This window comes from Eublepharis macularius, chromosome 8, assembly GCF_028583425.1.
Source record: "Eublepharis macularius isolate TG4126 chromosome 8, MPM_Emac_v1.0, whole genome shotgun sequence".
Lineage (NCBI taxonomy): Eukaryota > Metazoa > Chordata > Lepidosauria > Squamata > Eublepharidae > Eublepharis > Eublepharis macularius.
In genome coordinates, this window is record NC_072797.1 from 97,512,299 (window position 1) to 97,525,937 (window position 13,639).

General features: G+C 39.5%; 1 protein-coding gene across 1 annotated transcript in view; it reads left to right on the top strand.

Moving 5' to 3' along the window:
* Positions 1-13,639, top strand: part of TRPM6 (transient receptor potential cation channel subfamily M member 6) — a 104,712-nt gene that overhangs the window by 4,709 nt on the left and 86,364 nt on the right. The window contains exons 2-9 of the mRNA XM_054986516.1: positions 753-832; positions 2,292-2,330; positions 5,582-5,756; positions 7,873-8,086; positions 9,310-9,434; positions 9,817-9,988; positions 11,985-12,159; positions 13,035-13,158. Of these exons, the coding sequence (XP_054842491.1) occupies positions 753-832; positions 2,292-2,330; positions 5,582-5,756; positions 7,873-8,086; positions 9,310-9,434; positions 9,817-9,988; positions 11,985-12,159; positions 13,035-13,158 (1,104 nt within the window). The remainder of the gene's footprint in view (positions 1-752; positions 833-2,291; positions 2,331-5,581; positions 5,757-7,872; positions 8,087-9,309; positions 9,435-9,816; positions 9,989-11,984; positions 12,160-13,034; positions 13,159-13,639) is intronic.

Consider the following 13,639-nt stretch of genomic DNA (forward strand, 5'->3'; position numbering starts at 1 on the left):
CCCAGCTGCTTAGGGCCACTGAACATGGAGTGCCATTTTAAACTGCATTTTTTTCCATTAGCACCCATTTTTTATTTTTTAGTTTGGGGATTGTTGTGCAAGGCAGTTAATCCACATTGTATGTTCATTTTTTATTATTATTATCTGCATGGTTAGACTATCATGGGAATGAGGTATATAGTCTTGTGTCATCTCAAGCGGAGGCAAATGCCACAACATCAGCATTTTTTATCTTATATTCAGTCCATCTGATCTTGGAAAGCTTGAAAGCTTTTTGACCCTATCTTCGAATTCTAAACTCCAGAGGTCAAGTGGGCATGGACTCTTCTAAGGCATTCTAAGATAGAAGGAACATTTGCTGCTTGAGGCAGGCCAGGAGACAACATGAGGGTGATTTCTTAACACAAGGTTTTATTCTTTCATCTTTAAAACACCTGCTTAATTTTCTCTTCCATCTTTCTTTTCCCTTCCCACTGTACATTTTCCCCTTTTCAATCTATAGAGGTTTTGTTTGTCCAGCAATGGACTACAGTCTCACTAATGGGACAAAATTCTGAACATCAACAATAAAATAAACTGCAGCTATTACAGCACAACAGTAACCGGTTGGTCTTGCTCACAATATTATCTGTCATTTCTACATTAAAGGTATAAATATTACGAGAGAGCTTCTTTGTGCAAATTTCATTAACAGATCCATAAGTAGTTATTTATTGCTTATCACTTTTAAAAGATATAATATTTCTCTTCAGTCCCAGAAATCTTGGATTGAAGGCGTCTTCTGTAAAAGAGAATGTGCAAAAATCATACCAACTTCCAAAGACCCACACAGGTACTTGTTTTCATTTTGGCTGAACTGTTATGAGGAATACATAGTAATGCTGTGAAGGTCTTTTGAGTCATACTTTAATAATTACTTAAAGTATTTATTTGTATACAGCAACATTGAACTTGGGTAAAGACAGGAATTGTGTGACTGCTGAAAACACAATTTTTTTAAACAAACTACAGTCATATTCTAATTTGGAACACGCTAAAAGCAAGGCAAGCAGTTATAGTTATATATATTTATAGTCCACCTTTCTCACTGAGACTTAAAGCAAATTACAGTATGAAGAATAGTCAAGAGTCCAGTAGCACCTTTAGGACTAACCAACTTTATTGTAGCAAAGCCCCAGCTCTCTTGTCAGATGCAACAAGATCCCCAGCTCTCCTCGTCAGATGCAACAACAAAGAGAGCTGTGGCTCTTGAAAAGCTTATGCTATAGTAAAGTTGGTTAGTCTTAAAGATGCTACTGGACTCTTTACTAGTATGAAGAAGAGAGCTTTGACTCTTGAAAGCTTATACCCTGAATATCTTGTTGGTCTCTAATGCCATTATATTCAAATCCTGTGATTCTACTGCAGACATTGTATGGCTACCCATCTGAAATGATCAGGAATGATAGACATCTAATAAGTAATGTACTAGGATAAGGATTTCAGAAATCTGAATAAGCACAGCATATTAGACATGATACAGAGTGCAGATGCAATGCAGAAAAGTTGTAATTACATTGGTAGAAAATAATATAATGCTAACAGGATAATATGTGGATCAAACAGATAGTATGTCCTATACAGAGTGCTATATTCAACACAGTCCCTTTCCCTTTATACAATGCCTTCCTGAACCATTCTGTTATAATACCCTTTATAAAATACTTTTATAGAATAGTACTCCTGAAGAACGAGACATTGAAAGAGAAGTGTGATCCAGTCTGTAATACTGAATTACTCAAGCATGAAAATACACAAATCTGTTCCAAGTGACTGATGTAATTTAAACAATAGATGATTGTGCAGCAGACTGCTTAATGACTTGGAGCCAGACACCCCTGTTTAGCAAGGGCAATCTGTGCATGAAAGTAAGATACTTTGGTATATGGAAGGATGCTGCACAGAATTAAGAAAAAATCCAAAATTAATTTAGTAGCTGGGGATGCATGTGTGGTCATCTGTGGACTAGAACTATACATGTATATAGCTGGGACATCAGTTGTTTGTAAGACTACTGGCCATACTTTTCTGTTCCTTTGCCCAAACACTGCAAATAATCTTTTCAGTGGGTAAGGAACCCACTACTGTATGAAGAACTTTGGATAGGTACACAAATGCTCCAAACAGATCGGTAATGTATCTATAGCCAGTACCACCTTTTCAGATATTGTTGCTAAGCAGTATATATTTTATTAACAAAATCATTGTAGAAAACATTGCTATATTTATGTGATACTTTCCCCCACACTTAGATGTCCTGCGGGATGCCAAGTCTGCCAGAACTTAATTCGGTAAGTTTCAGGTTGTATTTTCTAAAATATTAAGTTTGCAATATTTATATAAGCATTACTTATTAGTAAATCCACTGTATATATTTCAGTAATCTACTTGCAGGTTTACTATCCAAGTGGTGATGGCCACATTCTTAAATATTATTATTGTTTCTTTTCTCTCACAGGTTTCAATAGCAGTATATTAAAAAATGATGCTATAGCATGCACTTTTTAAATAAAAAACCTAAGAAAATCCATACATTCACATCCATCCACCTTCCTAACAGCATGCAGAAGCCACTGCTCTTCTAGCCAGGCCAGGCCAACCCTCAAGCTTAAGGATAGGCAATTATTTTGCCCTGGTTGCCCAAACTCTGAAGCATTTGGTGTGTAGTGACAAAAAGGGAACAGGGAGTAGAGATGGTTTCTACTTGGTCAGCTTACTAGAAGTGAGCTGAGCCCCAGCAGTGCTGCCAATGCTTTAATAAAACATGTCTTGGTACCTTGGGTGGAGAACGGGCATTGGGTGCCGCCCAAAAAAAGTTGCTTCCACACATCCTTAGTGAGATGGCCTACCATCTCTGGAACTCTGGCAGGTTATCTCACTCGTTACACATGTCATCGTTTCCCATGTGCAAACAGGTCATGATGATCCCAATTTTTAAGCGTTTTTTGTTTCTGTTTTATTCCGTTTTCATTTTTGATGACACTTTCCCCACACAATTATTACTGTATTCATGCATGTGGAGGCTTTTTTGCCCTTTTGAAGTGCCCTCCCACAAATCTCCAACCCCTCCTCTTGCCATTACCCCTCCCACAAATGCGTCTGGCTTGCATGCGCGATTGTATAATTCCCCCCCTTTTTTATTTTTTTAAATGGTCCTTACGCTATTGTGATATCTATGTATACAAAGGGAATCATACTGCAGTCCTTGCTACATTGGATCACTCAGCAATCAGAGTATCAGTTTAGGACCAACATTGAGAACAGAATGCCATTTCTGATTTTATTTTGAACTAACAATAAGGCCCGTGATTTGGGAAAATACAATGGGCCCTAGCAGCGCTCCCCCCACATCTCCCTGTGGCGTCAGTCAAGAAGTCAGGGAAGAGAGTGGGGGCTCCCTCCTCCTCCTCTGACCCCTTGGCTGCCACTTGGCTTGTGCATGGCCTTTCCAAGGCCCTGCAGAGGCAATGGGGAGCCCCGCCTCCGTTGCTGTGGGACTTTGGGAGGACCTCGCCACCACAACTCGCTTCTTATCCCTGTGCACTGTGCCTCCGCAGGGATAAGGAGTGAGTGGTGGGGAACACAGTTTGCTTTTTATATAGTAGGATATGGAATCACATGATTACGCTGCTCTACTGTTGTGTTTATTAAACATTTTTGCATTTTAAACTTTGAGCGGGAAGTCAACAGTAGAGAAGGAGTACTACACATGCCCAGTTTCTAAAGAAGCTGAAAAACAGGACAACGGTATAGTGTAATCCCACATACACTCAAAACAAAACAAAAAGGAAATTTGGGCTGGAATGCACCGTCATTTGTGACAAGGTGCAGATAAAGAATGTGTTTTCTGCTTTGGGGCCTTTTTTTCGTGACAAACACCCACAAAACATGCATGAGGATGATGCATGTGGAAGGTGAGTTCTTGAAGTGGATCAGGAAGATGCAGCTTTGGGACAGGGAAAACCAGAAAAAATGGAGTGTGTGGAAGCGGCCAAAGTGATCTGGTGTGCCATTGTTTGGACCATGCCAGGTGAAGATAACTTTTTCAAACACTCGACCCTGTCTTTTTTGCAACATCATCTTGGACAGTAAAATAAAACTAGCTCTGGAGGACAGGACTTACTATAGTGTATAAGAAGAGTTTGGCCCTGTTTGAGAATAAGAGTAACATCTGACCTTTCTAAAGGAATGGTTGTGAGAGTTTAAAGATTTCTACATTTTACCACCCTTTGTCCTTGTGTGGTGGTAGAGAGTGCCCTCAAGTCATAGTTGACGTATGGCTATCCCTGATGGGGTTTTCATGACAAGAGACAAACCGAGGTGGTTTGCCATGGCCTGCCTCTGCAACCTTGGTCTTTGTTGGAAGTCTCCCATCCAATTACTAACCAAGGCCAACCCTGCTTAGCTTCTGAGATCTGTCAGGCTCATCTGAACTATCCAGGTCAGGACTTGACCTTGTGTATATACTGGAAAAGTTCTCACCTTTTCAGCACAATCCTAAGAAGAATTACTCTGGTCTAGACAGGGCTTAGACAGGAGTAACACTGCTTACGACGATTGCTCTGTTTGTCTATTTTTTAAACTTAGTCTGAACATGGTAGATTAAAAACAAGTTTACATTTATTGATGCTTTTAAAAAAATTATGTAATACAATTGTTTTACCATAAGGTTATTTAATTAAGGGAGAGGTGACAAGGTGGGGAATGGGGGGAAAGGTTGTAGAGAATAAGGCTTAATAGGTTTAACAATATACAATACTTGGAACAAAATGCCCACAAGGGATCCATTGTTCTGCTCTTGATCCCTTTCCCCATGTGGAAATACAACTGGCTTTGCTCAAAGCACTTACATGCCTCATAGAAATCCAGCAATGCCTCTTCCCAGAGCCAAAAGATGCTACTGTATGTTTAGTATGATCCATTCAACAGAGGTCTTGCTTCCACTACAAATTTCCTTTTGTTCCTTTGTTTGATAGTTTAGTCAATTACTTTCTGTTCCCTCTGTAACTGGCCATAGCATTCATAAATCAGTCCCCCTCCCCCTCCTCAGTTCTATCTTCTTTCATCATAATTGATAGCTGTAGGTATGTCCCTATACTGGAACAGTAGTGGCATGGTTTGGAAAGAATTTTCTGTAATCACCAGGAATTAATACCAAACATTGTAAAAAAGAATTTGCCTCTCATTGTCCCAGATTCTAGCATGCCATGTTGATGGTAGTGGCATTGTTGTAAGTTTCTGTGTGATTAATACTCTGGCAAATACCACAAAGATTAAGATAAGTTTCTTATGAAGCAAATGGGTGATTTATAAAGTATATTAAATAGAATGTTAATACAAGCTGGTTATAATTTTTAAAAGACTTGCAAGCATCTCAAGACATTAGGAAAACCATTGGATTACTTGAATTTCTGAAAAAGTTGAGGCAAGTATAACAGCATAATTCAGTAAACATTAATGTGACCTACTCAGTATTCCAAGATGAATAGCATTTATTAAATGGATACTTATTATGACTAAGTAATCATCTGTTTTATTTGAGATGTTGCTGTGGACGGCTGATTGGTGACCATCCTGAGATAGATTGTAGTTGGCTTGCCTGTCAGTCTGTGAAGGAGACAGAGGAATGGTCTGTCCAAAAGCACACAAAGACAAGTCCAACGGATACATTTGGTACTATCAATTTCCAAGATGGCGATCATACCTACCATGCCAAGGTTTGTAGACATTTTAAATGAGATTTTAACAGTTGCTGCATAACTTGACCAATTCAGCGATAGCAACATCAAGAGATTAATCAAGCACTACAGATGGAGTATTCCTTGAAATTAATATTCTCTCAGTTTGGCATTGATGGATTTACCTCTGTCATATATAGTTAAGTGCTTATTTTAAATATGGACTTTGAAACTGGTAGTTTTATGCCACTGGGAATTTTTGAGGGCAAATGTCAAAGGCTGTAATCTTATGCATGCAGATTTGGGAGTACTTACTTCTGTGTAGACATATATGAAGTTGTTACAAGAATTATCAGAACTTGCGGCAAATTGAAGAGATTAGAACTAAGATACTAGGTTATTTCTCTGAGAAAGTACTGATATGCTATCTTCTTTCAATGTTTGTTGTGATGGAATAGGTTTTAAATACAAGGATTACAAAATGCTGCATTCAGATAATGGAAGGTAAAGGGTTAAAAAGCAACTGCTGGAAGGGAGGGTGATTGACATGCTACTCCTCCCTCTCTGTGATTGGCCAGGAAGAAGGTAAAAAAAATGGTGCTGACAGGATTGTCAGGAGAGAGTTGAAGCTTGGAATCTGACCAGGGAGGGTCAGACTGAGAGCCAAGCTACAAGTGACGCCTGACACAGGTTGGACACTTGTCAGCTTCGCTCAAGTTTTGATGGGAAATGTAGGCATCCTGGTCTTACAGCTTAGCTCTCCATTTAATTGAAGTTTACAGAACACCCCCCCACCCCCGCACACACACACAGTGGAGGAGAAGGGGGGCACCCGGTCAGAGCGCAACGCCTGCACTCCCCTCTCGACTGCATGTTCTCCCTCCCATAGACTGCCACTCTGTAAACTTCAATGAAATGGAGAGTCAAGCTGCAAGACCAGGATGCCTACATTTCCCATCAAAACTTGAGGGAAGCTGACAAATGTCCAACCTGTGTCAGGTGTCACTTGTATCTTGGCTCTGAGAATCCTCCGTGTGAGGAAAAGAAAAGTTTGCCTAACAGGGATAGCTTAAGGTTGATGAAAAACTTTTAGTTGATGAACTAAAATGGGAAAGCCAGCACTAATTTTACTGAGACAAGATAGAACTAGGATCGTGGGGTTGGCTGAGAAAGTCGGTAGTAAAAGAAGACTCCCCTTCAACCAAGAGAACAGGGTTATGTTTTTAATAGAAGAATAATTCCTGCCCAGTGTCTGGAAAGGGTTTTTTGGCTCTGTGGAGTACCCTGGGTCTGGAGTAAAAGGGAAAAAAGTGCCGTGTTGAAGACAGAACACCTAAGCTGTGAAGAGAAATCTATGAAGGAATTTTGTTTAAGTAACTTAAATCTGAAACTACCAACTTCTCAATTCTAAGATCTGTAACAACTGAAGTTAAGCTTTAAGAAGACTATTGTGCCTAATGCTTGTGAAGTATTCTGTTCAACAAACAAAATTTACCTCAGCTTTCCTTTCCCTGCCTACTTATATATCAACTCTACCTACTGAATAAACCTACTTTTATCTTTATGAACTTTATTTTAGCCTCTAGTACCATTTTATTTTAAAGACGACATGGACTTCTGCTTTCCCCCTACTTTATTTTGGGCTGAGATATAAGCCAGCTATATATATATAGCTGGCTTATATCTCAGCCCTATCTATATCTATATCTATATCTATATCTATATCTATATCTATATCTATATCTATATCTATATCTATATCTATATCTATATCTATATCTATATCTATATCTATATCTATAGATAGATAGATAGATAGATAGATAGATAGATAGATAGATAGATAGATAGATAGATAGATAGATAGATAGATAGATAGATAGATAGATAGATAGATAGATAGATAGATAGATAGATAGATAGATAGATAGATAGATAGAGATATCTCTATATATCTCTATATATCTATATCTATATAGCGTGGGGCAAAAGGAATTCCAAGTCACACCCAGATACATGCTACCAGAGGCTTCCCAGCCCCAGCAAATAACCTCATTGGTTTTGGAGGGAAAAACTATCACAGTGGTGGAGTGAACGGGCTAGTACATTATATATGTTCTAAAAAAACACAACTATATTTCCCCCCCCCCCCCAGTATATCAGAACTTCTTATGATACCAAGTTGGATCAGCTGCTGCAACTGATGGTGAAAGAATGGCAGATGGAATTGCCAAAACTGGTAATTTCTGTTCATGGTGGTATCCAAAACTTCAAACTTCCATCTAAGCTTAAGCAGCTTTTCAGCAAAGGCTTGGTCAAAGCTGCTGAGACTACAGGGGCATGGATACTAACAGAAGGCATCAATACTGGTATAGTGTTTTTTAAAAATGTATTATATTTTTTCATCTTGTACAATGAGGAGCACGTTACAAGATGTTGACTGTGTACTTTAGTTATTGTATATTTACACATATAATGGCCATTTACACATATATTGTGCCATGTATGTTTACAAATATATTGACTATTCTGTTTCTTGATCGCACCTTTGGGGTGGGGGAGGGTTCTCCCCACCATTGCACTTGGTTAATTTATTTCATTATTGTTTTGTATATTGATTTTAGTATTGTTGTTTTTTGTTTTTATCGATTTTAAACTGTTCACCGCCCAGAGCCCCTGGGATGGGCGGTATATAAATTGAAATATAAATAAAATAAATAAAATAAACTCTGAATATTCAGTGTGCGCACACACCATCTAGATGTGTGTGTACCCAAATATACTAATTAGAGAATAGTGCAATGACATTGCCTCCTGTAAAGTATCCCTGGAAACACTCTCCCACTGCCCCCACAGTCCATATACAAGCAGAGCCAGCGGTTTTGTGAAACCTGGGTTTGCTCTAATCATGAAAAGCAGAAGGAGAATCCAAATTTTATATCAAAACGGAAGTGTGGTGAGGGGACTGTGTCTATAGTGCTGCTTCTATATTTTCCTTCCAAGAGAATTTATCTCAGCTTTTTATTAATGAATGGCACTAGACAGAGGAAAAGCTCGCCACTGAGTAGGTGGCAGGTTTAGACTTCCCATTAAAGTTTCTCCAGTGGGGCAAATAACTTCCTGGAGCCATTTCTGGTTGGAAAAATTCTGCAGTAGAAAGATTAAGTTCTTATTTCCATGTTTTATGGTCCTAATCCAAATTGGACATGTGCATGCCTGCAAATTGTTCTGAGCATGGATTTTATAACAACAACAACAACAACAATAATAATGTGCTTATATGGATGGATGGATGGATGGATTAATGCCCACTCAGCGTGGTGAACAAAGTCAGTGTTGTTATTATCCTCCCAGTACAGCTGGGGAGCTGGGGCTGAGAACAGTGGCTTACCCAAGGCCACCTGCTGAGCTCTTAGTGGGAGTTGAACAAGCAGAGTGCTGATTCACAACCCAACCACTATGCTACAGAAGCTCTCTAGACTATGTCTATTAATTTGCTATGTGGAGAACATGAGGATTTTGTAATGTGTATTTTCCCTTTTGCAATAAGTTGCCATGGCAAAATACCAATTGTGTTATACTATTTGTTTAGGAGTATCCAAGCATGTGGGTGATGCACTGAAAGTTCACGCTTCTCAGTATTTAAGAAAGATCTGGGCTGTTGGAATCCCTCCCTGGGGTGTCATTGAGAACCATAGGGACCTCATCGGGAACGATGTGAGTTGATGAATTCTCTTTGTTTTGTTTTTATTTTGAAAACACCTTCACCCCAATCCAACAGTTAGTTTGCATAGGACAAGTTTTCATGAAGGCAGCAAGTTCTTTCTCTGTACGTGAACACGGGTACTATGCATTGCAAACTATACTGAAAGGCTCCCATTCCTGCCAGTCAACAAAATCTCAGTTTCAGCAAAGTTTCCCATTATATACAAGTTCTATGGAGTGCAAACGACAGAGAACATTATAGCTATACAACTTAAAGTGGATAAGCAACAAGTATGGATAGCAGGGATCTCTATTGTCCTCTCCACCAAACATATAAGCTGCTTTGGGATTTGTTTGTTCTGGAAGGATTGCTTTTTACTTTGATTCTCCTTAGGTAGTCTGCCTGTATCAGACTCTGAGCAACCCTCTCAGCAAGCTGAGCACTCTCAACAGTATGCATTCTCATTTCATACTAGCTGATGATGGGACAGTGGGCAAGTATGGTAATGAGATGAAACTCAGGAGGAATCTGGAGAAATACCTTTCACTTCAGAAGATCCATACTAGTAAGTAATCCTCATTTTCAATTCATCCAGTAAGAAATCTCACAGATATTTCTCTGAGAAATGATGTTTGTTGTTTCTAAACATTAATATCAATAAAACACTGGAGGGAATAACACTCTCAGGGACCTCAGTGTGACAGATATTTTTCATAATGCAAATCAGTGAATGGTGCATACCTTACCAGTCTGCATTGCAAATCTCTCAATCATTTCAGTCTGTAAGTGATCCCTGTCCTGTCTCATATGTATGGATCTAATCCACCATGACATTGGCTCTAAGACTTCCTGTGTTCACTTTAGAGGGAACTGGGCCAATTTTAGTGAAATGGAAATTTTGGTGAAATGGAAATCTCCACAAAGGGCCCCTGAAGAGTGCAGAGGAAGAACTTCTTTAATATTGACCCTTTCATAGTGCTTCTTTCTTATCTGCATGAGCTGGTGGCAGCTCTTTCCATAACTAGTAATGAAACATTATTTGTCGCCAAGACTGGTTAAGATATTCTGTGGTTGAAAGAGACGAAAACTTTAGCTTAAATGTGTGTGTTTATTTTGCATTACAATGAAGACCAATCTTTTTTAAAAAGACTGTTCTCAGTTTAAAACTACTTGCCCCAGCACTCCAAATATGACATGAGGCAGTAAAGACAGACTAGATTATGTGGGTTCAACTAGTCTAGTTTCTTCATTAACCTTTTCTTTAAATAGCGGATCTTCATCAACACTTAAAGTTGACTATTTTGAGGGTGGGTTGCACAATATATTCCTCTTGGGTGCCCGCCTGGCAAGTCCACCCTGGCTCCAAACCTGCCTTGTTTTTCACAGCCTGCACAGCTTCCTGTGCTGAGAGGCGCCCAGCTTCATCCGCCTTTCCTGATGGGTTGCAAGGCACTCACCAGGTTCCGGAGATGCTGCTCAGCACCTGGGGCGATCCTTCACAGCACCACCCAACCGTCCAGCATTTGATTTTCACAGTGAATGCTAGCTGCACAGAAGGACAGCTGGAATATTTCCCTTGATGTCCCTTTCGATTGGCTGGGCCAGTTCAGCCCACTCATCCAGCCTCATGCCATATTCAGATTATGTGGACTGAGGCAAACTGGTCCATAGCTAAAAGCTATGAACCTCACTTTTGCTTGCCTCTTTTAATAAGAAACCATAGGGAGGGATCTTCATGGCACTCATCTTTTGCAATACCCTTATCTGAAAACGTATCTTATTCAGAATTAATGTGTGACGGGAAGATCAGAATTGTACTTGCTGGCCCTGTGCATTCATGTAACCTCTGAACAGAGCCTACAGCTATAAAATCGGTATGCTTCTGTAGATAGACTCTGTCCATCTACAAAGTTCAGTCCATATGCATCTTGTCGTTGTTCAGAAGTTATGATGAACACATGGAAATCATAGGAAAGGCAAGCAGGTCTGACTCTCCTTCTCCACATGACCTTCTATGAAGTATGTCTTCTGCACAGGGCCAATTTCACTGTTATTTGATTCCTGTTTTAGCTATCCATTTTATATTACTATTTTCATCAGCAATAATTTTAGTAGTATTCTAGTTACTGTGGTGGAAAGTACTATCAAGTAATAGCTGACTCATGGCAACTCCTGGAAGAGTTTTCATGGCAAGAGACTAACAGAGGTGGTTTGCCATTGCCTGACTTTGCAACCCTGGCCTTTGTTGAAGGTCTCCCATCATATTACTAACCAAGGCAGACCCTGCTTAGCTTCTGAGATCTGGCTTGATCAGGCTCACCTGGGCTATCCAGGTCAGGGCATTCTAGTTAACACTTCAGCTGAAATATCCTTGCAATATTTGATTTTTATTAGGAAGCTTGGAATATTTAGTCTTTCTTACCAGAAAAAAATTGTTAGCACAGAATTTTTTCTTGCGTTCCCCCCCCCCTCCCTTGATGGGAGCAGCCGTGGACTATGTTCTCTATTTAAGGAAATATGCCCTGTACTGCTGGTGACTATCTCTGTATGTTTTGAAATAGGAATGGGACAAGGAGTGCCCTTAGTTGTGCTACTGGTGGAAGGTGGTCCAAATGAGATCCTGACAGTATGGGAATATGTAAGGGACAAACCTGCTGTCCCTGTAGTAGTATGTGAGGGAACTGGTAGAGCTGCTGACCTCCTTGCTTTCACACACAAGCACACGGCCGATATGACGTGAGTATTCTCATGTTCCAGCATTTGCAAAAATATTCCTTGGGGTATTAAAAAAAAGTAACACCGATTAAATGGTGCTGTAGCTGTGAAATAGCAATTGTTTTTCTTTGTGTTATGTGTTTAGTGTTATAATAAGACTTTAGATATCACCTGGGAAAAAAGTAGTCCAAGCTCTCATTTTGTTCCTTGTTTTCTTTACAAACCTCTTTATGCTATTGTTTCTTATGCTACTTCCCCAATGTGGCTTACAAAACGGTTTCACAGTTTCTACTGATTAGCTGCATGCTGGGAACATGTGCTTGGGAAATCTGGGAGACTTATGTGATAGGAGTTAGCTTATGGTCAAAACCAAGTTGGCTAATTCCACTGTGTACATCTTATCTCTAAGAGTATCCTTTTATTCTCAGAAAACCCCTTCATGGATGAGTTTAGAAGGGACAGGAAATGGCCATTGACTCATAAAGTCTGCCCTACTCACAAATTTCCTGTAACTCTCCCTGTCCTGCCATGTTGCTCTCTGATTTTGCACTTCCACTCATGATGCATATGTCAACAGCTGCGAGTCAGGGAAAGGAGAAAAGATTTTTGGCTTTGTTCCTCTGGGCTTTGCCTTATATTAGACTGTTAGCCAATCTGTTGTTTAGTGTCAGTCAAATATTTGGACTGTATTCCTACAACCTGTATATGTAAACTATTTAAGTTAAATGCTAAGCATGTTTAACAGTTGCAAGACAATGTGCTTCATCCTTTCGTGGACAAACTTTGACTTATAGGTGGAATAAGCAGGGAGGGGGGAAACATTGCACTGTTTGCTGTTCATTTGTTTAAAAATGATTAGGTTAAAGCATTGATCTTTGTACACGTTTCTCTCTCAGGGACCTGACCCCTCAGCTTAAGGAAGAAATACTATTAATGATTCAGAACACCTTCAGTTTGGGACAAAAGCAGTCCTGTCACCTATTTAAAATTTTAATGGAATGCATGGAACATAAGGATTCTGTAAGTATCATGAACTCATAGGATACCTTTAATTAAACTTATTCCCTGTTGTGCCACTGAATTTTTCTATTGCATATATTTACGTAGGTACTGATGTTGTTTCATTGCGATTATCTTTATTATAATGATTATCCAGTAAAGTTTATCAGTAATTACCTTTGCTTAGTCCTTTTGATAGCAGTGTGATGGCTGCCTGCATGCTTGAAGATCACTTAAGGACATTTCACATGAAAATGGATGAAAATGGATAGTAGAAAGTGGGAGTGCAAGTGTACTCATGAATTCACCATTTCCTGCACAACGTATAGTGCAATCCTAAGCAGAGTTACTCCAGTCTAGAGTCAGACCCACTGAAATCAATGATCTTAGACGGGTGTAACTCTTCTTAGGATTGCACTGTCAATGTTCAAAGACACTTGCAGTATACTAGGTTTTTGTTTTGATTTCCCCTTTCTGGAAAGGGATGATAAAACTGTCTAGG